Below are 26,420 nucleotides of genomic sequence, written 5' to 3' on the forward strand. Positions count from 1 at the left end.
ATATTACTTTAAAACCTATCACGTAAATATGAAATAAACTAACTTGACCGAGGACTTTACAATAGGTTTGTGGTGGACGGTCATATTTATGAAGATGTAAATGTAATTGCACATGTAAAATTAAATAGTATTACGAAGTACTAAATAGCTTCACACATACCTGTGGCATGTGACTTTGTAAATGACTATGATCACTCAGCAGTGTACCCAAGACTTGTGGCCCAACAGTCTGTGATAATGACAGAGTTCCTTTAGCGATGGCCTGAGGTACGCTACTCATCTGGCCGCTCATCCTTGGTGGACTTGTATGCATCTCTTGTGATGAGGAATGATGGTGAGATGGACTCCTTGGTGGCGACTTCACAACACGGCCAGCTTTAAAAAAAATAAAGGTAATTTGATAAGGTACGAGTACAGCGGATAAGGAATGCTACCACCAACATCCTTACATCTATGCTAATCTTTTATTAACCTGGATCCTGGTTATAATAGACTAAATACTGCTTCAGATCAAATGCTTTCTGCTTGATTCAAGAATAAAAATTTCCCTCTGTGGGCTCCAGCATTAAACGAATCAACATGCTTTATAGGGGGTACACAATATTAAATGTCCCCTCCCCTTTTTGGCAACTTTAATCATAAGTCACAAGCACATGTTGTTTGATTAGAGCAAACACAAAATATTAGTCATTTTGAGGTCTAGGCTAGGTTTTTGCTAGAGTGAACAATGAACAATAACCCATGAGGCATGACACAAGTCAAGAGATCAGCAAGAACAGCTGATGAGAGTGAGAGATATGCTGCGAGAGATATGCCTTACCAGTTACGAGAAATTGCACTCGCAACCTTGAACGGACAGACGGACAACCAGGAATCATAATACCTCATAATATATCATAATAGATTCAACTTACAAATTATCTCGCAAATTTGTACCTATAGGCTTTAATGTTAACTGTTCGTAATCGCGAATATAACAACCTGCACACTGCTTCAAACAGTTCAAATCAAGAAAAATTTATACGGTATACTGTGAAAATATTAAGCTTTACAGTACATCTACCTACCACCCCATTGTTTTTGTCGTTGTTCCATCATGGCTTGGTGAACACGATGCTGCTCTGATCTCAGCATTTCTAGCTGTTCTTGCTGTTGTCTTACAAGCTTCTCCTGCTGTTGTTGTTGCCACTGCTTGAGAAGCTTAAATCTGTCCAGAAGTCGACTCTGTTCTTTTGCTTGATGTTGCTCCAGATGATCAAAACTGGTGTCTGAAGAAAGTAAAACAAAAAGAAATGACAATTGAATATCAGGCCTGGACAAAACAGGGAATTCAGGAATCTCATTCCTGGGAAATTTAGTAATCTGGAGGGAAATTATGCTTTTCTGGATAAAGAAATACATTAGAAATTGAGGGAAATCCTGATATGTTGGAGGGAAATTTGTACTACATTCCTGGGAAATGAACATTTTTTCCAGGCCTGATTGAATATAGAGAAAACATCACTATTTTGGTTGTCAATTATTCACATGCAAATCAAATATCAGACAAAAAATAATCTGGACTGATGTCTCAGGCAATCATAACAGAGATGTGATGCGATCAAGCTAAACAAGCCTGATGTCGATAAAATCAAAATTCAGTTTTCAATTTCATTACATGAGCCAATTTTAGAGAACTCTTTATTTTGCTGAAAACAACATCATAATTCATGAATTAGACATCTTACAGTTCCAGTGATATGGTCATTTTAGTGTTGCTAAGAATAATAAAATACAAGGAAAGTTGAATGCTATTACTGGCTATATCTTAAAATCAATACTCCCAACATCTGACTCAATTTGCTTGATCACATCATGGAATGAATCACATGTCTGCAATTTTCAATTAGTTTTTTACGCAATTTTCTGGCAGTTTACAAAAAAAAAAAAGCACAGTGATTTATAGTGCGCTACGCACAGGCACAACGCCTAGATGTTGATCCACAAGCCTCAGCACACTTTACAGATGTTACAATTTGATGCAAACCCCTCAAAATGGACATCTGGTTACCGAGTTATGAGCAATTTATCTATGGCTGTAAACAATATAAAACAAAAGAATTTGAACACTGTTTTTGCCAATATCTCAAACACAATATGTGTTCATCCATATCAAAACGAAGCACTTGTCGACTGCTACATGTGTCTCTTTTTACACAACAGCTAGGAATAAATTCCAGACTCATCTCAAGTGGAGGTCACTTCAAATCATCCCCATGTCACATGGTTTAGGAATACAGAGAAAATTCCATAATCATGTGACTTGGGGATAATTTGAAGTGACCTCCACTTGAGATTCTGGTATTTATTCCTATCTATTATGTGAAATGAGACATATGTAGCAGCCGACAAGTGCATCGTTTTTATATGGATGGACACATATTAGCAAGATCAGACTCATTCCCCTTGATCATGGCACATATAATGTATTCCATGAAAATTTACATTAATTGATTACATTTTGCATGATTGAGTGCAACCAGAGAGGGTGTGACACATTTGAATCCAGACTGCTCCTTACCATGTTGACTCATTCCTGTCATTGTTGGCATCTCCGTACTCTGAACAGGAATGAGAGTAGGTGGCACCTCTCTCACTCCAGGTAATGGCAAGAAGGAATCCACAGATGGGTTACTCTCTGTCTCTGACAAGACCGATCCTCCTCTATTGGTTTCAACATCACCTGAAAAATAAGATCACAGATTACATTAACAGGAATCAAGAGTCGGAGGCACCTCTCTCACTCCAGGCAATGGCAAGAAAGAATCCACAGACGGGTTACTCTCTGTCTCTGATATGACCGATCCTCCTCTATTGGTTTCAACATCATCTGAAAAATAATATCAGGTATCACAGATTATAAATATCACAAATAATTACAAGTCAAACAAATTTACTCACTATTGGAAATTTGAGACCTGTTCACATAAAAGGAGAGGTAAGTTGCAAATCTTGATTTCTGAGTTATTTTTAAGTTAAAATTAGAAAATTAGTAAATAGGAATGCAATTGTTCTGCATAGAAAAATGCACAGCACTTGACATTTGTGGTAAAAATCAATGTTTAAAGAGAAAGCCCCCCCCCCCCACCCGAGCAGCTCTTTTGGGTGAACAAAACCTGCCTGGTTATCAAATTAATCAGTGACAAAATAATCTCTGAATATGACAGGTGCTAATTGATGTTTTAATGTTATTGCATTAATTAACACCTGTCAAATTCTGAGATAATCTTGTCACTGATTAATTTGATAACCAGGCAGAAGAACTGCTCTGGCGGGGCTTCCTATAAGAGTACAATAAGATTTTTAAAATGCATTCATTCTTACCATTTCTATTAAGCTGGTTCCCTATCAGGGACTGGTGTGATGCTCCCCTTATTGATTCAAATCTGGTTAAATTGGAGCCTAACAGAGGCTGAGGATCCAATAGTACCCCTGCTCTTGATGCCCATGCTAAGGTGGAAGCCAACGGCTGGGTCAACTGTTGAACATCGTCAGAAGATGTCAGTAAATGCTGTGCTGCCATTTAGTTGCACATTGTTTGTTGCCGCAGTATCAAACTGTAAATTTTTGTGAATAAAAAAGCAATTTGTAAATTAAGACAACAGGCTAATTCAGTTGAAATTCATCCCCATATGGAGACAAGACCTCAATCTTCCACACAGGAAGTGTGAATTTCAAATGGGGTTGCCAGAATGGGTGACTCCATTTGAAATCTACACTCCCTGAGTGGGATATTAAGGTCATGCCATAGGGGTGAATGGATTTCAAATGGAATAGCCCAATATACCAAACCCGTACCAAATTTATTAGAAGACGTCAAGCATTTAATTTCCTATGAAACGGTCAGTCAATCAAAAATTACATACTTTGAAAAATCATTCATGGAAAGGGCTTTTTTTTATTTGATTTCATTGTTTCTTAAAGTTGTATTATGAAGTTTTATAGCTACAAATATTCTTGTCTCAGGAACAATTTTATATGTGGTACTAACAGCAAACTGTGTGTGCACAGAAATCAGTACAGCACTCATCTAAGTTTTAGATGGACATTTTATTTTTGGAAAGACTCCTAGTTCATTGCATACGTACATGTTCAATTAGCATTTTTTGCAAATTTTATTACAATCTTGCTTGCACGGTTCTTTTTTATGGACCTTTTCATTTTACATGTAAAGTCTATGATGCAATCCTATCCATATTTGAATCAATTTATCAAAACAACATTTTGACACCTCTTTGGCAAAATCGTAGCACTTTGATGTTTTTGACCCCGATGGAGCCAAAAACATGACATTTGACCTTTTCGGTTAGAACTCAAGAACGGTACATCCTAGATAGGTCAAACTATTCATTTTCTGAATCCTTGTGACTAGAGGAATGCATTTAAATGCTTTTTAAACACAATTTGAAATTTGACCCTGTGTAGGTTTCGATGACCTTTTCCCGCCAAAAGCTACTCCAGTTCAATTGCTATCAGGCATTTTTGTGTAGCCCATGGTTTGTGTTACCTCTAGATAGTAAAAGTACAGCTTTGCCCCCCCCCCCACCCCTGGGCTCACACACTAAAAGCTGTATAGTGGGACTATACGTACTTCAGCTCTGTGGCTACAAGCGATGAAGTCCAACCATTCAAGGTACCAGTACCGGTACCTTATACCTACAATGTATGAATAATTAATCAGGTGACATATTAATTTACAAACTTTAAAGGATGTTTTGCATGAGAACTACGTCACTTGAAGTTGAATTAATTATTCATACCTTGACAGTTAGAATACATGGCTTACCCAATGAATATGAATTTAGTGCCGTATGTTTACATGCAAGGACTTTTCAAATGTATTATTTCCATTTCTGCAAACAATGCTTTTATATAGTCCTCTTGATTAGTTTGATGAACAATTTAGAGTGAGTACATGTACGGTAATGACAAACATGTGTAATTTACTGACAAATACGCATCTACTCCAAGATTCTTCATTTCAAACTTAAAATAGGTTACTGTACACAGCTGTTTTCGCCAAACGTTTGTGCAAATGTTTGTGCAAATGTTTGACAAACGGTTTGAAATTTACATTTAATTTATGATTTTTGGCCAAAAATGTGATTTTTTTAAATATTTGGTCAAAATGCGATTTATCATTTTTGGTGAAAATGTGATTTTTTTTGGTCAAAAATTGATTAATAATTAACGTGTGGACAGCTGGACGCTCTTATTTCAGAGTCTATGATTTATCATAATCATGTTATCGTGTCATAATCGGGTGATTACAACACGATGACGAAAATATACTCGTGTGGACTGGGTCTGTTATATATTGGGTTGAGTTCATGAAGAAACACTAGAAGTCATGTTGTACAATCTACTATATGTTTCAAAGCTACAAGCATTGCATTCAGCTAGAAAGTCAGGTTCAGAGTAAGCGTGGACACCAAAGCAGTTTTGCCCCTATACTGTATTTGTGCATAGCTAGCATAAAGTTCATAACTAGGACTAGGTTGGCGATCTTTTCTTTTAGACCACCCGAGCTATATAAGGTTAAAATTACGATTAACAATTTAGAGTGAGTACATGTACGGTAATGACAAACATGTGTAATTTACTGACAAATACGCATCTACTCCAAGATTCTTCATTTCAAACTTAAAATAGGTTACTGTACACAGCTGTTTTCGCCTTAAACGTTTGTGCAAATGTTTGTGCAAATGTTTGACAAACGGTTTGAAATTTACATTTAATTTATGATTTTTGGCCAAAAATGTGATTTTTTTTTAATATTTGGTCAAAATGCGATTTATCATTTTTGGTGAAAATGTGATTTTTTTTTGGTCAAAAAATTGATTAATAATTAACCGTGTGGACAGCTGGACGCTCTCATTTCAGAGTCTATGATTTATCATAATCATGTTATCGTGTCATAATCGGGTGATTACAACACGATGACGAAAATATACTCGTGTGGACTGGGTCTGTTATATATTGGGTTGAGTTCATGAAGAAACACTAGAAGTCATGTTGTACAATCTACTATATGTTTCAAAGCTACAAGCATTGCATTCAGCTAGAAAGTCAGGTTCAGAGTAAGCGTGGACACCAAAGCAGTTTTGCCCCTATACTGTATTTGTGCATAGCTAGCATAAAGTTCATAACTAGGACTAGGTTGGCGATCTTTTCTTTTAGACCACCCGAGCTATATAAGGTTAAAATTACGATTTTATCAAATTAAACTTTCGCATCAAGGTTAAACATGTTTTTAGCTATTCAAACATACCTTTTACTTTGTCGAACAAGCTTTATTTTCTTCCAAAATCCATGTTTTTATCGCAATTTTGGACGTAAAAGAGCTGAATGTAAAACCGGTGATGCAAACTCAGAAACCTTCACAGAAGTAGTACGAGCACTTGATGTACGCCGCTTTGACAGTGATTAACGCACAGATCAAGTATTTTCAAACGCGTTTGACATTTTTTAACTGTGTGACGCAATTCTGAATTTATTTAAGATGGCGAATTTCTCGAAAAAACGCGATGTATTTTTCTTTTAAAAAATTCATCATTTCACAAATTCTTTGCCACTTTCCACTCATCTGATCATCTTTTCATGTACGGTAACGGAAGTGATGCTGCTTTTATGAAGGTACGTTTCTTGTTTTTCCGATAATTTTTAAATTGTTTTTTAAGACAAAAACTTCCGAGCATAATAGGCGTTTTCACTTGTTTGCAAAAAGTTGTTTTAACCTTGTTTTTTACCCCATAATTTCTCTCATTTATCGAAGCCCTGCCCTCCTTCAAATATATTGTTTAACTGTTTAACCTTGATGCAAAAGTAAACCTTGATGCAAAAGTAATAATTTAGTCCCTATAATATAGCGAGGGTGGTCTAAAGGAAAAGATCGCTACTAGGTCAATGTCTAGTCGGGATTTTACGTTGTCACTATTACATTCGCATGGACGGACATTTTTTTGCGGGCTCGCTAAGATTCTAGCGAGTAGATTTCTTGCAATATTTGGCTTATTTTCCATCCAATTTATATCCTTCAATGTACCTGTAGGCCTATATCGTTAGCATATCAAGCGCAGTCAAAAAAAGTTTTTTGAGGTTTCTGATCCGTCACGATAAAACATTTTTTTAAAAACACGACTTTCTCTGTTCTCCCAGCCATTTTGTTTACTCGTTGTTATCGATGTCACCAATTAGTCTCGACCTCACTTGTGCAACATGGCTGTATCGCGAACACAACTTGACGACAGAAACCAGCTGTAAATGAGGTGGGTCATCTCGTGACTTGCATTGTTTCACCACTGATCACGCTCGTTGGACGTAGGGGGGTCGACGGCTTGGAAATTACCTTTTAAGTATCAGAAATTCCAAGTTCAATTTACTTGGATACATTGAATAAGATAACTATGATTTGGAGATCAGATATGTGAGTACCAATTTCATATAAATTGACTGAATTGCAAAAAAAATTGTTGAAATGTTTGAGCTGCATAAAACGTTAAGTGTGTAAATCCCATTGACACACAAATGGCATAAGCCAGTCTCAGCGCATAAATGGCGTATGCAGAGACTGGCAAGCGTTTAGTCTAGTCAATGTCCGAACTTACTACATGTAGCTCAAGTTCTCTGTCATGCTACTAATAATGGGTTTAAGATGAAGGTCTTTAGCAGGGAGAAGTTATTACAGGGTCTTACTCAATGGACTGCATGGACTGAGACGAAAATCTAGGATATTATTTATAAACATGATAAGCTTAACTATAAAGGTCAAACTCAAAGGTCAGACTTTTTGCGGACGATTGTATTCTCTACAACAGAATACAATCCACCGAGGATTCCGAGAAACTCCAAGAAGATCTTGATGCTTTAGTCAAGTGGGAGAGAGACTGGCAGATGTCTTTTAATTCTTCCAAGTGCTTCAGTATGAGAGTCACTCACAAGAGGAATCCAGTTACCAAGAATTACAAGATGGGTCACCATATCCTCGAGGAGGTGAAACATCACCCGCACCTCGGCGTTGAACTTAGCAATGATTTGAAATGGTCTACTCACATCAATCAAACTGTTACCAAGGCTAATAAAATGCTGGGCTTGCTGAAGAGAAACATATATTACTGCAACAACAGCACTAAGTCTATTGCCTACAAGTCCCTGATAAGACCCAAGTTAGAGTACTGCTCCGGGATCTGGGATCCACAGCACAAATCAGATGGGGATAAGTTAGAAAGAATCCAAAAAGAGCTGCCAGGTTTACTGTTGGCGACTACAGCAGGGAGTCCAGTATCACTAAAATTCTTGCTGATTTAGAGTGGGAACCTCTTCAGGACCCAGAGGACCAAATTACGCTTGACGACCATCTACAAAGAAACTCACGGGTACATACCAAGTAACATCAAATGTCATCTTCGTGATACAAATTCATCCAGTCAACCCAGGACCAGGCAAGCGGGGGCCTTATCTTACAACATTATCACCACAAACAAAGACTGTTATAGGCACTCGCTTTATCCAAAGACTATTCGCGAATGGAACCAACTCGACCAGAACCTACGCGACCGCACCCGACGTCAAGACCGTCAAGACCAATCTAGAAACCATCAACATCAAGACGCTGACTTCAAAGGCCCACTTTAATATTTAACCGCGACTTGCACATGACCCCCCAACGTATGCGACAACCAGAGATGGTGATTGTACGTGACAAGACAGATACAGATACAGATATAAGCAGTGCATGAGTGTCATGGTGTATAAAGTTTAAGCTTACTTCACTTAGCTCATTACAATCTTAGTTTTAATCTTTTAATAGCCTGAACTGGAAACATTTGAGCCATTTTAAGTCTAGAGCTTACAGTAAATTATGAGATTTATAGCTGCTCACCAGAACTAACAATTTAAGCTTTCTTTTCGCTGTGTTTTTTGTGATCTTGCAATCGCACTCTTCCGCCACTTTTTCAAAACCAAAACAAAATTTCGTCGATCTATCGAAAATCACCAAAATCAATCAATTTCCAATTTAGGCATGGGCAATATTGATATTTTACCATACAGACAAGAAGAGTCCTAAAAAAGACAAGGTCCCTGCGGCGTTATTTCTTTCTGCAACCATAATGGGCCGCAATGCGATAACACATAGTACATACATGTAATTAATAGGCCTATGAGGCTAGATATAACACGAGTTTATTACCATTATTATTTCCTCTTACTTAATAAAATAAAAAGAAATCGATAGAATTAAAATTCTATAACGGTTTACCTGGGGTTCGAACCCACAACCTTTGTATCCGTAATGCCTACACGACTGTGCTATGATTCGTTGTGCCAGAAAGGTGTTTGTTTATGATACTTATTGATTACGGAATAAACTGCATACACACAATAGACCTACTATTACTAGTATAATAAATACGAATATAATCCTAACCCTAACCCTAACTCTAACCCTAACCCTTACCCTAACCCTAACCCTAAACCCTAAACCCTAACCCTAACCCTAACCCCTAACCCTAACCCCTAACCCTAACCATAAGACCCTAACCCTAAGACCCTAACCCTGACAATAATGAACCTTGCCTCGGACTATGCGGTTTATAGTGATATATTGCGGCCCATTATGGTTGCAGAAAGAAATTACGCGTCCCTGCGAGCGATGGAGTTTAGTGAGTTCTATCAAGTAGGCCTATTTTAGAATTTTATAAAATGTTTTGCCTTCAATCATCATATTTCCTGCTCAAATATTAAAGGAGTATTTCGTGATCCTAGCATCCTCTATTTATGTCATTTTTCATTAGATATCCACGAAAAAAACCTATTCCCAAAATTTCAGTTGATTACCGATTTTGCGTTCGCGAGTTATGCATGATTATGTGTATTACACTGCTCCATAGACAATGCGTTGTAATTTCGTTCTGGTGCGCCACGAAATTCAAATTTCACGATATCTTTGCTAAACGAATTAGGCCTAATCTGCAAGAAATATTTTGTACATAAACATTATGTAGCCAGAGGTTTCCAGTGATATAAAAATCTCAACTTTTTTTTGAGAAAAGTGGGGGGATGAGGCTGTGGATCACGAAATGTCCTTTTAATATGGGCTATTTTAGCACCAATGTAAAAAAAATTACAGAATCAGAATCAAATGACCTTAAAAAGGTCATGTTTATTGATGATACCCAACATACAGGTGTAAAAATACCGTACACACGGTACATAAAAATACATATATAGGTTAGGTAAGCTTAGGTAAAAGATAATAGCTGATAATATAAATATACATAGATAAAAGATAATGTAATATATAAAATAATCACAAAGAAATGATAGGGGCATTTCGTGATCCACAGCCTCATCCCCCCACTTTTCTCAAAAAAAAGTTGAGATTTTTATATCACTGGAAACCTCTGGCTACATAATGTTTATGTACAAAATATTTCTTGCAGATTAATTCGTTTAGCAAAGATATCGTGAAATTTGAATTTCGTGGCGCACCAGAACGAAATTACAACGCATTGTCTATGGAGCAGTGTAATACACATGATCATGCATAACTCGCGAACGCAAAATCGGAATCAACTGAAATTTTGGGAATAGGTTTTTTCGTGGATATCTAATGAAAAATGACATAAATAGAGGATGCTAGGATCACGAAATACTCCTTTAAATACCGGTACTGTTAATATCAAAGGCGGCATTAATGTATATGTAGATAGATACCATTTTTATTGAAGCGTTGAGCAGTATTGCTACAGATATAATATCATAATCTTTGGCACTCATTAAATCAAAAATAAGAATACTCTCATCAGAGTCATTATCGCCAGTAATATGAGCATCTTTAACCTGAGTAAATAAAATTTGTCTAGGATTATCGTAAGCTTTACATCTTCAAATTGGCACTTTTCTGAGAAATTTTTGAACAAACACTCTTTCTTAACTACATCATGTCAAACCAAATTTTCATGAGGCCATCCAGTGGGACTGGGGAACCGGGTCATTTGTTGCCCCCATCACTTTTATAGGGTTAAAATGGGGACTGATGGTATATGACTGAAAATGCCACGACAGTTTTGCTTAAAGGCCCATTCAGTGATTTGCTCATCCGGACGATCGTAAAAATCATCAAAATTCAGATTTTGGTACCTTTGTAATTGGCATAGATGTGCTAACATAGCCTGCTAGTGGTTCGGTCGAAAGCCGTGTATTTTAAACAAAATAAAGCATTTACATGAATCTGGACTTTTGATACTGACAGTACAAAAAGTCCGACTCGAGATCGAAAGAAGCCCACTCTCCACCATACCAACACGCGTTGCGTATTGTTTCTACTACTTATTACATCAGTAGCTACTATTTTAAACAAAATACACAATTTTAACTGTTTTTCATATTTGAATTGACCGTTAGTTTGCCTCGGTGACGTTTAATTGCTTATTTTGTTTTCTACTACAAAAATTAAGCGTCTGTTTTAAATCAATTTAGACTCTACTTCCCCGTGTTAGAAACACTGGACTAGGAAGTCGATTGGTGGCGCACTGTACGAAAATCTCGATTTTCTCGAGTCGATCTGAGTTGAAGTAGAAAACTTTTCTAAAACTTCTGTTTTTGACTAATTTGTCGATGTATTCAGGGGAAAAGTGGTTTAATGAAATTCTGTAGACTTATTCTTTATTTCTAAGCAACTCTGACAAATTTCCATTTTTTTAATGTTCCTGTGAAATCACTGAAAGGGCCTTTTTTTGTAGTACAGTAAATACGCCCCTGTCATTTTCACCTAGACTGCTCCCTCGGACCTAGTCTCCTACACAGCCAGTTTGCGTCGGTCTGACACTCGTCGATCCTCCTAACAAACATGTATGTTCGTGATAGCCACATACAGTCTGGCCGCGAGACTACCTCGGACCTAAAACATAAGGCCCAAAAAAAAAAAGGTTTGTCTCAAAGCTCGCGCGCGCATATGGAAATGTTTTTTATTTCAATTTTTTTTTTATAGTTTTTCCAGAAAAATTCGACGAAAATCAGATTTTTTTTCTCCAATACCATGAAAAAAGTCGGAAAAATCGCATTTCGCATTTTTTTTCAAACCACTCGTGAGCTTTGAGACAAACCATTATTTTTTTTTGGCCTAATGTGGCGAGGATTTTTGGCAGGCCAACAGAGTAAGGGAAGCAACATTCAGTGACAAAAAGTGAGAAAACAGCAGTATATGATCCGCATTCAAATACATGTATAGTCAATTTCTAATAGGGCTATATGCAATTATAAATATGAGCCGGGGGGGTAAAATTTCCAAACGGCTCGCCAAAATCGCTTTCCCCTTCTCGGACCGCCAAAAATCGCCCCCCCCTCTCGGACTGCCAAAAACTTTGCCCCCGGCCCCGGCAACCGCCCCCCCCCGATTGCACATGCCAAATTTTGGGGATCCAAATTTGCAAATCTTTTAAATGCTCTCATATACATGTAACATGTTATGTTGCGAGCGCAGGAAAATTTGCATATCAGTTTTAAGCGTTTCCGTGCAGTTTTCCTAGGCCTTTTTAGAGCATTTTGTTTAAAAGGCACCCCAAGAATGTGTGCCAAAATCTCTTGCCCCCCCCTCTCGGCTTGCCAAATCGCTTGCCCCCCCCTTTCACACTCGCCAAAAATTTCTTCCCCCATTTTTACCCTCCCCATGGCTCATGATTATTTAAGTTATTGGGTGGGTGCGGCGTGCCGCACCCACCCTGTATTCTCTGACTATTGACCTACTTTTTCACATGCCGCAGTGTTGAGAAAATATTCGTGCCGGTTATATCCCAAACACCCACAGAGGTGATAGTTTACGGCGAGTTTTGTAATTATTACTTGATTTTGATATGTAAGTAATACGATAAAGTCGTCATAGGCAGTAATGTGTTTGTATTAAAAGAAATAACAAAAATAATTATTTAAGTAATAGAAATACTATTTGGAAATTGCAGCAAGATTTGCAGATGTTTTTATTTGAACAGTACCAGTTCACCAGTTTTGCTAGTTTTCCTAATCTTTGGGCTAAATTAATAGCATCGTGAAGGTCATATTATATCATTTTATACTGACAGCTTCTGCATGTATTTAAATACAGCTTGTATGTGCATTGTGTTCAGTGTGTACATAGGCTATTTACTTATCAAATCTTGTGACAAATAGTGCTTGGTGATGCTTGTATAAGGTATTATAGACAAATTATTAGAATGCATGTGCACCAGTAGAAATGGCCTATAGGTTGAATAACATAAATAAACATATGAATGAATATTTTATTCCCTGGATTATTTTGGTTGGGACAAAATAATGATATAGTTTGACGCTTTGAAATACAGTTATGTTAATCATAATAAAGTTACAAAGTTAAAAAATAATATCGAAATATTGTAAAATCAAACATTTCCCCTCATAAGTTGCAATACAACATATTGAGGAAATTGATATGACAGATTTTTAAACTTTGATATGGAAAGATACCCCAGCCCTGTTGTCTCACCAGAGAAGATGAGCAGAAGTCTTTCTATCTGATGATAAAATAAAACTCTAGGTATGATTACGAAAATTATATAAAATGTTAACATAAAACGTCTTGTGTTATGATGTGAAGGGTTAATATAAAAACAGGGAAAATCTGTTCCAACTGACCAGCAGAGAACAAAGGATAAGCAATAGATCAGATTAAAATCAGGGGAAAATATGACACAACCTCCAATGGGGAATAACAAACGTATATTCCGTATAAAGTTAAAAACTCTTTTAACTTTGTTTATACGTTTTGTGTTATTCCCCTATTGGAAATCGATGTTGTGTCATTTTTCCCTGTTTTTAATTGTGAACTTGACTTACTCATTCTTTCATTTCTCTTGACAATTTTTCATTTGCCCACCCTATTCCTTTTAAAGGAATTTTTATTTGTCTTATATACAGCATTCGGCTTCACACTACTCATTATAGGCCTACTAGCAGGCTGGTTCACATCTATGAAACTATAAACCAGGCCGAAGCCAGAATTTTTTCGTGCAGCCTCCAAAGCAGACCTTTTCAAGAGAAATCTTTATTCTGGGCAAAAGTAGACTTTTATATATTTTAATAGACTTAATTTTAATATTCAACAAATTTCACAGAAAGTTCATGATTTGGATAAAGGGGGCATATCCATTTGTAAGCGCTCTTTAGCAAAGTCATAGTTCATTGAATTTACATGAAACGGACAAAACTGAAAATAGTAACTTTTTGCACAAGATTTGCAATTTAAAGAGAATTGGCCATTGCTCATTGAAATGAAGCTAGTGTATGGACAATATTAGCACGACTCACAATGACATAAAATTTGAACAATGTTGTAACACATGAGGTTTTAAAACCTACATTTTGGTCCAAAAATGTGCTTGGATAGGTCGTTTTCTATAGATTTACCACAATGACATCTTGTTATACTGAACATTGAATTGCGTTTATCTGTTGGCGTAATGAAAAAGGATGTTTTTAGGGGGAAATGTTAGCTTTCGTTCGATATAAAAAAATTCTGATTGGATGAAGGGAACACCGGGAGGGAACACTGGAGGTTTTGACAAACAGTCAATCACATATTCCTATTTTCCAATAGCTCTTATGATGTTATGCACTCGTGTATGCTAGTATAATCACAGACTGCGAGGATAGACTCGTTGTGTGTACTCGGGTGTACTGGCACCCACACCCCCCCCTACGGGTCTGACACTAACGGTGCCAAAATGAATTTTGATAATTTTTACGATAGAGTGTAAAAGAGGGTAAAATTGGGGGGAGGGGGAGGGGTTGCACTCCAGTCCGGGTCAAGCAATTTTTGGCATGCCGAGAGGGGGGGGGGGCAAGCAATTTTTGGCACGCCGTTGAAAATTTTACCCCCCCTCCCCGGGCGAGGCTCATTATAATTATTATTGCACAAGTCACTGGTTCAGCTTGGTCCGGGAGCCTGGTTGGTTGGTTATCAACTCACCCAGGGGGTGTGAACTCACCTGAGCTCACCTGTAAGTTGTAACTGCGCCGCCACACTATGATTGCCAATATTAAAATATTGAATTGCCCATGCCTAAAATACACCTGTTGGTTGTAAACATGGCCGCTAGTCTAACTACAGATTGTTTATCAATTTTCATTCATTGAGTGACGTATCATCGTGACTAATTCTATATTTTAAGTACTCTGGAACTGCCCAGTTTAGATTGATTGTTTATGGGAATATCATATAGAATATAAAACACGGCATAGACCTACAGGTAAGCTTGCAATAGTGCTACCGGCAAATGGTAGATTTACTTTTAATCATATTACAATTTACATAGTACAGGGAACCCATACCGTAGTAGCTCTGCACATCACGGTATGGGACGAAGTGTATACGAAAAGCTAGTGCAACGCAATTGCATGATTTCAATTAGAGTTTGTACTAAAAAATACAAGGCTCCTGTAGCTTAAATAGTTGCATGTTTGTCATAATATTAATTACACAGCTTCTTGTACTTCTTACCTAAACTCGTATGCTTGAAATTGTAATATAAATACTCCATTACTTAGGCCCTTCGCACTTGATTATTAGTTTCCTGTTAAAGATTTTGAAAAAGGGACGAGGTGACTTTTAATTATTAATTATTAATTATCTTTTATTTTCTTTATTTAGTTTGAACTATTACAAGCAACTATTGACTCGTTTTGACTATAGAGCGGGCATTTAATTATTCCACAACAATATTTGATTTTATAAATAAGTGAAGGTGGAGTTGTACTCTTTGTTCATTCATCATTATTGTTGATATTATTAAAGTCAGAAAATGGCAAGTAGAAGTTGTTGAAAGTTATTTTAAAGGAGAAAATTAGAAATTAAAATAAAATAATTAATTATTTTGAGATTTTCAATTTTGGACGTGGGCGGTAAACAGGAAACTAATAATCAAGTGCGAAGGGCCTTTTATATCCAGAATAAATAAAAATTCATTAGCACATGATCCAAGTCGGTGCACCCAAACTGAGATGGCACTTCAGTGCAAACTTAGATAGGGCATCACCTAGTCCTGCCAGCAAGACTTCAGTCTTTATCATAAACATAATGCCGTCTACTGACCTGACTAGGTACGACGAGTTACAGTTACTGGAACTAGGGCATCACCAATAACGATAATGTCATACCGATAAATGATGTGTCTGTTTGCCCGTTTTTTTAAGTTTGCCTTGCGAACTAATTACATATTACTATCTATTAGTCCGAGGTGCTCTGACAATAACACTCCAATCGCCAGGCAATCTACGTTTATGTGGGACAACGCAACCGCTATACGTGGGAAATACAACCAATACAAGATACAACCGAACAGGCTTTTCCATACAGTGAACAATAAACAAGAAATGGAATCCAATGTTAACATATATCTGCACAAGCGACTGATACTGTGATAGCCTATCTTTAGTATTGATGCTTTCAGGCTTTAAATGATAGCAAGAAATGGAGATCGCCCCAAAGGAAAGATTTTAATCGTGAAATTGATCGCCACATCTTATGGATTCACATGATCCTCTGGCGGAACTGTCAAACTGTCAATTACAATGTCTACTACCGTAGTGGACTGGTTTTTAAATCCACTCTCATCAAACTAATCAAAACTGTAAACTACAATTTTATCCAAAAAATCAACAGAAGAAATACTAAATATTGCTTAGTTTCAATGATGCTTACCGATCGAGTCGCCTTGATGGTGTATTTCCGATAATTTTGCAACGTGGTTGAAAAATATTTCCAAGGCGTGAGTATCGCCATTCACCATGGCCCGGTAACCTGGATAAAATTTAACGCAATCAATCGTCCAATCCTAGTTCACCTGAGTGATCACGTGGTTTGCGAATGAAGCCGAATGAACGGTATCGTGTCGGAACAAGGATTGTTACTTGTAAAAAAATCGTTTCGCCGGCACGTTTCAAGAAATTCAATTTGTGATCTTTTGATAATTAGTTAGGGATCGTTTTATTTTAACCTCTGGCATGAGAGATTGAGAGTGTGGGTTAAAGATAAGCCACTCTGTGTTCTCATTTTGCAACTAAAATAGGCTTCTCATAAAGCTTAAATTTGCGGGCTATTATGCTGGCCATCCATGTATTTGAAACATGGCGGATATACCAAGCACCCTCACTACGTTCGGGTCTGTGAGGGTGCTCGACCAGGCATACGCTACGTGAACGAGCTAATTACATATAGGCCAAGTAACAAAAATAACATGTATATCGTCCGGACTTTTTCAAAAATCGGTGAGGGAGGTCCTTATTATTTGTTATTGTGTTATTTTTTTACCATTCATTTCTGTGTGTAATATTGCAATTGCAAAGCGTTTGTCAACACATCATCAAATCGGGGAGGCCCCCAGATATTTTTGTTATTTCTCCAAAGCCCTACCCCTAGCTTGAAGAAAGTGTTTGCAATGTGTTTATAAATGACAACCAAGAACTTCTGAACATGTCTTTTCATCACAACAATTTTAGAAATTAAGTAAGGGTGCAAATAAGAAAAATAACAAAAATATTTGAAAATCTCCAAAAATCGGTGAGGGCGGGGACTACACCCATCGAATGTGTGTCATTGGCCTGGTCATCGGCCCTCAGAATGACTGTAGGAACCCATGGATTCGATCCATGTAGGCGGGGACGATACACAGTGTCGACTTCCTATTCGATAAATATAAATTTAATACTCCGTTGGTGAGCGACGGGCGACTGGTATTTCACCGAACGCAAGAAAAGGAGTTCTATCTGGTTGGCTAGCAATCGATCGCTTAGGTCGCTTAGTAGTCAACTACAAACTCAAAACTGAGCATCGTATTCAATTCGATTGAAATCGATATTCTGTTATTGCCGTAGATAAAGAGAGTGATAGTGTGTCAATAATGTACATTGTATTGCAGCTGGATTTTACATGCATTCTTTTATATAAATTTTTTCTCAAAGAGTTGAATATAATCAACATTTTTACTCAGGATTTCAAATTTTTACCCGCAAATTGCAGTTAAACATATCCACAGCAAAATACCGGTCCTCACTAATTAGTGTATTTAATTTCCAGTTAGTGTATTTAAGATAAAACCTGACAACAAATAAAATTTTCTTGCAATAGAAATATCATATGGGATACTGATATGGTAGGTCGCAACCGCCTAACGTGGAGCTGCTACGCCAGTAGCTGACTTTTTGCTCCGTGGAGCCAAATTGACCAATCATGATCATGTTAGAGTTTTTCATTACTCGGAGGTAAAACTGACTAATTAAGTACGACTTACTCATTACGTGAAGCGAATTTATTCATTAAGAATTTGCCAGACGAAGCGCCACATAGTTGCAAGATATCCTCGGTCACGAAAGTTATGATTCAAAAAGTAGTTTATGAAAAGTACGAACTGACTTATTATTAAGATGGACATGCACTCATAAGAAACTCATACAGTATTGTACATAACTATATAGCTAGGCAGAGTGGTGGTAAACTATGCACACAGTTCTGCGATCTGCAGTGTATCGCCGGGAGCTAATTTGTATAACTTGCGCGGTGTCCCCTGTGAATTCGACCTTCAGCAAACTGCAAACCAGTTCGGATTTACTTTATATACTAGTAGTAGGCCATACATACTGTAGTTACTGTCCGTTTTCCTATACACAATACTCAGTGCGCTCACCATTGACGCGTGACCTCTACAAATAGTGTATGTTAGAAGTATAGGCCATTGCCTAGTTGACGTCACTACTGTGTAAAAAATAACATGCCAATATTTAAAGTATTCTTTGAAATTCTAGAAAATATAGTTTTGTAACATGTCCTAAATTTTTAGCTAATTTAGGTGTTTGGAAATATTGGTACTTTTGTACCAAAAAATATGAAGAAATTATTTCTTAACCGTGTTAAGTCATTAAGCTTCTCATTTTCAAGAACGCTGGTTAACAATAAGCAGACTATTGTCTCATTTCGTAAACAAAAGCCCACAGTATTGTTACCTATGTCAGCTTTTATAATCCTTCACCCAACTGAAACTATAATACCAGCTCATTGCACAGGTAAAACAGACACAAGTGCAGTGTGTATTTAACCAGAGAAGATCTGATGTAACATAGTTGAGCCGTTTTCATTGAGTGTTATCTTGGTTTCATAGCTTTTAATAGGGTTTAAGTCCTTCAAAGGTCGTGGTGAGGTCTACTATAGACATGACTGCATCATGATTATTTTTTAAGTCAACAACATTCAACAATATGATCACCGTGATAGTATGAGAGTATCAGTACCGTGGGTGTCAGTGATCCTGGCCTGACACAGTAGACAAACAAACAAACAAACAAACACGCCACACACATGACACATGCATGCAAGGTAACATTGACTATACACTAATCAAACAATGGTATTGATCCTGTACAACTGGTCGTGGTTTATTTACAATCGATTCATTTAAAATCCCCATAGTAAACATTAATTTTGGCAAGAGTTTTCTCTCTGGAACGAGGATGCATCCACTGGCTCCGCGTAATGAAAAGATCTAACATGATTGGTCAATTTAGCTCGCATGTTTAAAAAAGTAAGCTACTGGCGTAGCAGCTCCATCGTTGTGGCGGTTACGGCCAGCCATATATTGATCATGCGAAAATCGTAAAACATAGAATAGAAACAGTGTGGCAGGCGCTCAAAATCTCAAATTGTATGCTTAGCCTGAGTTGCACGGCCTATCTCGAATAAAATCACCATGCGTAGTTGTTGAAAAACGTGAGGATTCATCGTACTATCACGGCAATTTTTAACACGAAGATATAGGGATGATGACGGTGTGCGATATACATGTTATTTTTGTTACTTGGCCTTATTAGTTCCAGTAACTGTAACTCAGTAGGCCTTTATCTGTATTTAACATTATGACATTAGATGTCGTTATGTTTATGATAAAGACTGAAGTCTTGCTGGCAGGACTAATTACATTATACCCAGCAGTACGGGCGCACAGAGTACAGAGTACGAAACATACTTGTCCCGCAATAACAGGAATTCCTTTACCAACCGGACTTTGCTGTCCTGCAATATCGGGTAATCTTGTCATAACAAGACATTATGTTTTTATCATGCTCTTCGGGCTAAACGATTGAGTATCGCATGTTGTGAATAGCGCTATCGTGTTCAGCGTGAAAAGAACCCCTAAGTCGACCATCATGGCGTGGGGTTACGGCAAAATGGGATGTTACTGATATTTTGCTATTTCTTGTTTTCCATTGAAATATATAGACAATTCGAACAATGCAATACATATTTTGATAGCAACGTACATGTAATATAAACAATGTTTTATTTGACTTATTTCAAACAAAATATATTTTATTTGTTCCAAGAAATAATTTCCAACAACTGAGGAGTCAAATTTTACTACAGTTAATTTCCCGACTCCCAAACAAAATTTATAAAAGTAATTTTTTTAACCACATTCCACTGCATACATTTTCAAAATATCGTGCTCACATTCGTGGAATTATTTATCGATAAGCTGCTCAAAAAAGTAGCATAATTTGCTGAAAACTGAATCAATTCCCATCGGGTTTTCTTTCAGTGGGCGTTGCTCGAGAACTCTAGCCAAGAATTTGCTCACCGATAGCTTCACATTGCATTCAAAATCTAGTCGGATTCACTGAAGCATGACACAGTGTAAAGCAATGGAAGTTCAGAAGTAAACACAGCCGATCACGACAGGCGATTGCATAAAAAATGTTGCTAAAATTACACTTCACCAAAATTTTAGACTGTCCAAAATACGCAAATCTTGCTCAAAAGATACAGTTGACTCATCGAAATAACTTTCATCCAAATTTCAACATCAACAGAATAAATAACCCCCGGTGTAAAAAAATTGCACCGCTGTCCGACCGAAAAACCATAGTAAAGTACTCTAGCATCAAATGCGTAACTATCGTACAAATTCGAAGTTAAAAGTTCTCGAGTAAAGTGGGTGCCATGATGCTTATTAATATTCTGACGTAAAAAGGTCATACATGTAGGTTGCGTATTTGCATAATTCGGAAAACTCCGGAAACTCTGCTGCTAAATTTCATTCATAAATCCGAAGTCGGAAGCTTTTTCTGACCGATAATGGTGGTGACGTCATCTAAAAATGAGCTATCTGCGCTTGCGCCGAGTGAAAATAACAGCGGTCATTTACACACTGCCAAATGCAGTGTTCGATTATGTCCTGTCATGGTAGTTTTCACGTTATAACGGGACTTGCTTCAATCACCGGACTTTAGGGTACGGTGGGAAATAATAATTACGAATATTTAATAATGTCTGTTTATTGCAAGACATCCTCTAATGTTAGAAAGTCCGGTAAAAAGTCTGTGTGCCCGTACTGCCCAGGGATTACATAGTACAGGGATCTATACGGTGATTTTTTTTTTGTTGGGTGCATCTTAGTTCCAATAATTGGAACTCACAGCTCCGACCGTGAACAAGTCCTCAAAAGTTCGAAATTTGTAGTCACTACAACTAGGTGCATCTAGTTCACCACGTAAACTTGTATGGCTCAAAATTCTGACCGCTCACCAATTTAAGGGGCTACTACACCCCTGGTCAATTTTGTGTCTATTTTTGCATTTTGTCTAAAAAATTAGAGCCCATTGGTGACAAGTAAGATATACATTATAGGGGCAAGGACTACAATGATTTATTGATCAAATGTTGGTTTCCCCTCATTTTTGACTGTAACTCCACAACTGTTGTCTGTGTTGAAATAAAATTTCCAGTGCCGCAGTTGTAGTCCTTGCCCCTATAATATACATCTCTTACTTGACACCAATGCGCTATAATTTTTGATAAAAATGCAAAAATAGGCAAAAAACCCCTTAAGTTTACTGATTTCTGTGTTTTGACATTTGTTGACGTTTTAATGATCCCCAATTTCCAGTCGATTATTTTAGCGGTGTCACGTCACATGCATGACGCTGGTGGGACCAGCCTACAAAATGTAGCCTTACTTCAGTAAAAAAACATGATCGCCAATATCGATGTGATGTGGGACTTGCATAGGATTACACACAGATATTTCTTGCCAAAATTTGACCCATTTCTAGGCAAGTTGGCCCTACTTTGTCTGCGTTATGTGAAAAAGGAAATAAGTAAGTATATGTGCAACGCTTTTGACGTTTTGATGTTTTGGGAGACTGTGAGGGATCCCAACAAACTGAAGATGGAGCCTATTCTTGACTGTGTAATATTCCTTCAACCAGCTGCTGTGCGGTAATAGTCTTATTATACGATGGACAGATAGTATCAGTTTGTGAATGAGGACATCGTATAAGTTCCTTGTACTAGGGTGCATCACCATATAGGCATTTTACATTGAAAATACATGTCACCTATGCACCACTCAATTGAATAGCAGACCGGCACTGCACAGTGCCGTTGGTTACCAGTTGTTAATAGGCAATCTGAGCCTATACAATAAGCCCTTTCGCAATTACAAAGGGTTAACCATGTCTACACATTATTGACAAGCCACAAGGTTACTGCAGTCACAAATAAGATTTGTTTGAAAAATTGACACCCCCCTTTTGACCTGCCAAAATTGCTTGCCCCCCCCATTTCGACATGCTAAAATGCCCCCCCCCTTTTGGCCTGCCAAAAAATCTTTGCATACCGTATAATTCACCACCTGGGGTACACATAATTATTGAACAAGCCCTAATAGCAGCTGTCAATTGTTGCAATTGCTATGCGTGAGATATTGTCTATTCAAGAAGATAAATGTGAAAATTAATATGTAATCGATGTAACAGCAATGCAGGGGGTTTCAATCGATTTGAAATTTTTAAAAATCCCATAGGAAAATTGTCGAAAAAATGGCTTGTGCCTCAATCAGACCCGTGTCTCCCCCAATGTGATGACCCACACTATGCCACTGATGATGACAAAATCATACTGTTGACTTGTAAGTCCCAGCACAGGACTGACTGAACTGTAATGCTTAGAATTCACCAACTCAAGCTTTTTTACAGCAATAACGAGATCAGGTGGGTTGGCAACTTTGGCGGCTGCCTTTTGAAGCAAATTTGCATTACCTTGCATTTGGAGGGATTAAGCTTGAGGTGGTTCATGTTGGCGGCCCAATCGTCCAGGTTCAGATCTATCTGAGAATGCTGGTTGGCAGGACAGACTTACGCCAACAATTTTTTGCATATTAATTTGCAAAGCAAAAATATTGTTAGTGATTAGGAAATTTATGATAATTGATATTAATTTTTTTCATGGATTTGGAGAGTCCCTTGACCTAGAGCTATAAAGTGCTGCAATCATTCTTGGTTGATTAAAAAATATGTTTGTATCCAAAAGGAGTAACTTAAAAAGATATTGAAATCATGCATTTTAGATCTTTAATTAAAGGGCAGGTCTATTGCAAAAACAAGTTTATCTCTATTCGAAGAGAATAATTATTACATTACAAGTTGACACTTGTTGCAATTTTTTTATGCGTATTTCTCCTGAAAAAGGAGAAATTGTGTGGGTAAAGTTCAGCCTCATACATGTTCTTCCCCCGTTTGAAGCGTACGTGTTCTCCCCCCGTTTGGCTAATGATGTAGGTAAATGAAGCAGACACTATATCATGCTCTCATCATACAATCACAAGTTTGACATTAGCAACAATGAGTTGTACTATCATTTACCATAACAATGCTGCATAACAATATGCAGACTATTGTTCTCATTTCGGGATCAAAGCCGACACAGTATTGTTACTATACGTTCTGTCCATTGAGAGCGTTTATAGTCCCTTTTCTCAAAGCGGGCACATCTCATTTCATGACGTCACCTTTTTTCTAGGCCAAATCTGTCTTGTTCGAAGGAACTCACCGCTTGAGTTGGTTTTTGCGGAATATCAATTTTTAACGATTATTTTATCAAAAAGGAGTCATTTTCATTGTCCTCATAATATTAGCTTGCCAATGATATGATGTTGTTTTTGCAATAGACCTGCCCTTTAATAGATTATGAAGTTACAAATCTGCCTATTTTGGAAACAAACTTGTACTTTGTTGGTGATTTTTATTTATTTTAAAATCAACCATGATTCCATTAATGATTTCAGCACTTGGCTTTTGGTCCAGGGATTCTCCAAATCTGCAAAAAAAAAAAAAAAAAGAAATTAAAAATTGCAAAAAAAACCCACCTTTTTTTGTTTGTTTCGATTTTGCATGTTGGTGGGAATTCACATATATATTTGTTTTACCGAGGTGCGTATATTTGGCCTCCAAAATTGTGTTCATTCTTAGCAGGCCTAAGTTAGTCTGTTGGAAAGCCGGAATCCTAAAAATATTTTTGTTTTAGCACTCCAAAGGGTATGAAGGAATGGTTGGGTGACCAGAAACACACAAATATTTTCGTTCAAAAATTTTGGCTACAGTGAGGCAAAATAGTGCTATTTTCCTTAAAAAATTGATTTAAAACTTTGAAAAAAGGACCCATCCATATACCAAAACTGGCCTGATACACGTACCAAGAGGCTGAAAATGCTTCCCATGTTTGCGGCTTGTCCCTGTATGGTCATTTGTACTGAGTACGCCCCCACCCGGACTGTACTCTACTGTTCATGGTTAAAACTAAGAAATCTCAACCCCCCTGGGTCTTGACCCCATAGGCATCTGCACTACTATCCCCACACAATTTGATACCAGTTGCTTTTTCTGCAAATATTTTGTATAAGTTTTTTTTTACAAAAATTTAAAAAAGAAGTAACTGTCCCTAAATTTACTTGTTATTCAAGGTTGAAACTGGAGAAACACTGCTCCTAAAAAGGTTCAAAATTTTAAGTTTTTTTTTTTTTAAAGCTGGATAAAGTTGTGTGTTTTAATTACTGTTGCTTCAACTGAACAGCCAGGGACCATTGAATTAGCATGCTAGCTATTCAATGGTCTATTTCAGAATATAGGTGCACACCAGGGCTGTCAACTCTCACGCATTGGCCGTGAGTCTCACGCATTGGGTCACTTTCTCACGGTCTCACGCCAAGCTAGTATAATCTCACGCCTAGGCAGTAAATCTCACGCAAAATGAGTCAAATCTCACGCATCGTCATGAATAATTTGTTACTCCTACCCCCCCGCTTTTCACATTCTCGAGCGCCGTGGCTCAAATAATCATGGTACAAAATGAACATTGAGTCGGCAAATCCTGCACGCCTGTCTCACGCCAAGCAATTCCAAAAGTTGACAGCCCTGGTGCACCCCCATAGAAGAGTAACTTTTCAATAAAAGAAATTGCTTTCTGAAAATGACCGGAATTCCAATTGACAATTTTACTTGAAAAGGCTTAGAAATGCAATGAAATGAACGAAAAATCATGGATATGTCTAAAACAAGCTTTCAAATTGAGGATATATGATCTTGAACTATGTTTATGCTGGATTTGTTTGCCTTATAAAGTCTGGATTTCCAACAATCACAACTTGACAAAAAGTCTGAACTCCTCTATAGAGAGTGTGCATCTATTTTCTGGAAAAGCCCACTAGAAGCAAAAAGTAATTAAAATGTTATCCAGCTTTGAAAAAACAACTTTCTTTTGCATTTTTTTCAGGAAATTATATTTTTTGTGGTTTTTTGAAAAACTAAAAATATGTTTAATAATGTGAAAGGTTCTGCCCAAAATAGAGGAATTTCAATGTTTTGTTTTGATTGGGGAAACTGGGGGAAGTCCCATGCTTCCTTCTTCCCTTGGAGATTGAAGAAAAAAAAGAACATCCTGTCTGGAAACAAGTTCTTGTTTTATTGAAAAGTTATTGTGAGAGTACAAATCTATTCCACTTAAAGGCCCATTCAGTGATTTGCTCATACGGCCGATCGTAAAAATCATCAAAATTCAGATTTTGGTACCTTTGTCATTGTCATAGGTGTGCTAACATAGCCTGCGAGTGGTTCAGCCGAAAGCCATGTATTTAAGACAAAATAAGACATTTTACATGAATCTGTAATTTAGATACTGACAGTATCTAAATTAGCTACATGTATTTGAATGGGGCTTCAACTTTTTCAGTACTGCTGTTTTCTTTGTTTTTTTGCCAAATTTGTCATTTTAAAAATGCCAAATGACAATTTGAATGACTTATCCTTCACTTTTAAACAATTTATAAACAATTTTAATTTTTTTACATTTGCGCTGGGATCACTGAATGGGTCTTTAATCATTTACCATTCATGCTGTAAAGTTCTACAATCCCAAAAGTCATATAAATAGATAAAAACTTTCTTAGTTAGAAGGAAACAGAATAATGAGTAATGTGCTAAATTTATGACTTGTGAATTATAAGTGAGACAGTTATCATAACTTTGCTCACATGATTACTTGATTC

At 37.2% G+C, this 26,420-nt stretch overlaps 2 protein-coding genes across 2 annotated transcripts in view; one reads left to right on the forward strand and one right to left on the reverse strand.

The window, feature by feature from the left end:
• Positions 1-9,115, reverse strand: part of LOC140163841 (centrosomal P4.1-associated protein-like) — a 50,015-nt gene extending 40,900 nt beyond the window's left edge. Inside the window, exons 1-6 of the mRNA XM_072187156.1 lie at positions 8,921-9,115; positions 3,364-3,596; positions 2,753-2,869; positions 2,561-2,722; positions 1,068-1,268; positions 161-375 (exon numbers count right to left, since the gene is read on the reverse strand). Of these exons, the coding sequence (XP_072043257.1) occupies positions 161-375; positions 1,068-1,268; positions 2,561-2,722; positions 2,753-2,869; positions 3,364-3,562 (894 nt within the window). The 5' untranslated portion in view covers positions 3,563-3,596; positions 8,921-9,115. The remainder of the gene's footprint in view (positions 1-160; positions 376-1,067; positions 1,269-2,560; positions 2,723-2,752; positions 2,870-3,363; positions 3,597-8,920) is intronic.
• LOC140163843 (uncharacterized) lies at positions 7,258-8,346 on the forward strand. The gene is made up of 2 exons (XM_072187157.1): positions 7,258-7,298; positions 7,857-8,346. The coding sequence occupies exons 1-2, from the start codon at positions 7,258-7,260 to the stop codon at positions 8,344-8,346; spliced, it is 531 nt and encodes a 176-aa protein (XP_072043258.1).
• Positions 9,116-26,420: the final 17,305 nt, after the last annotated feature.

This window comes from Amphiura filiformis, chromosome 11 (assembly GCF_039555335.1).
Source record: "Amphiura filiformis chromosome 11, Afil_fr2py, whole genome shotgun sequence".
In the NCBI taxonomy this organism is placed as follows: Eukaryota; Metazoa; Echinodermata; class Ophiuroidea; order Amphilepidida; family Amphiuridae; genus Amphiura; species Amphiura filiformis.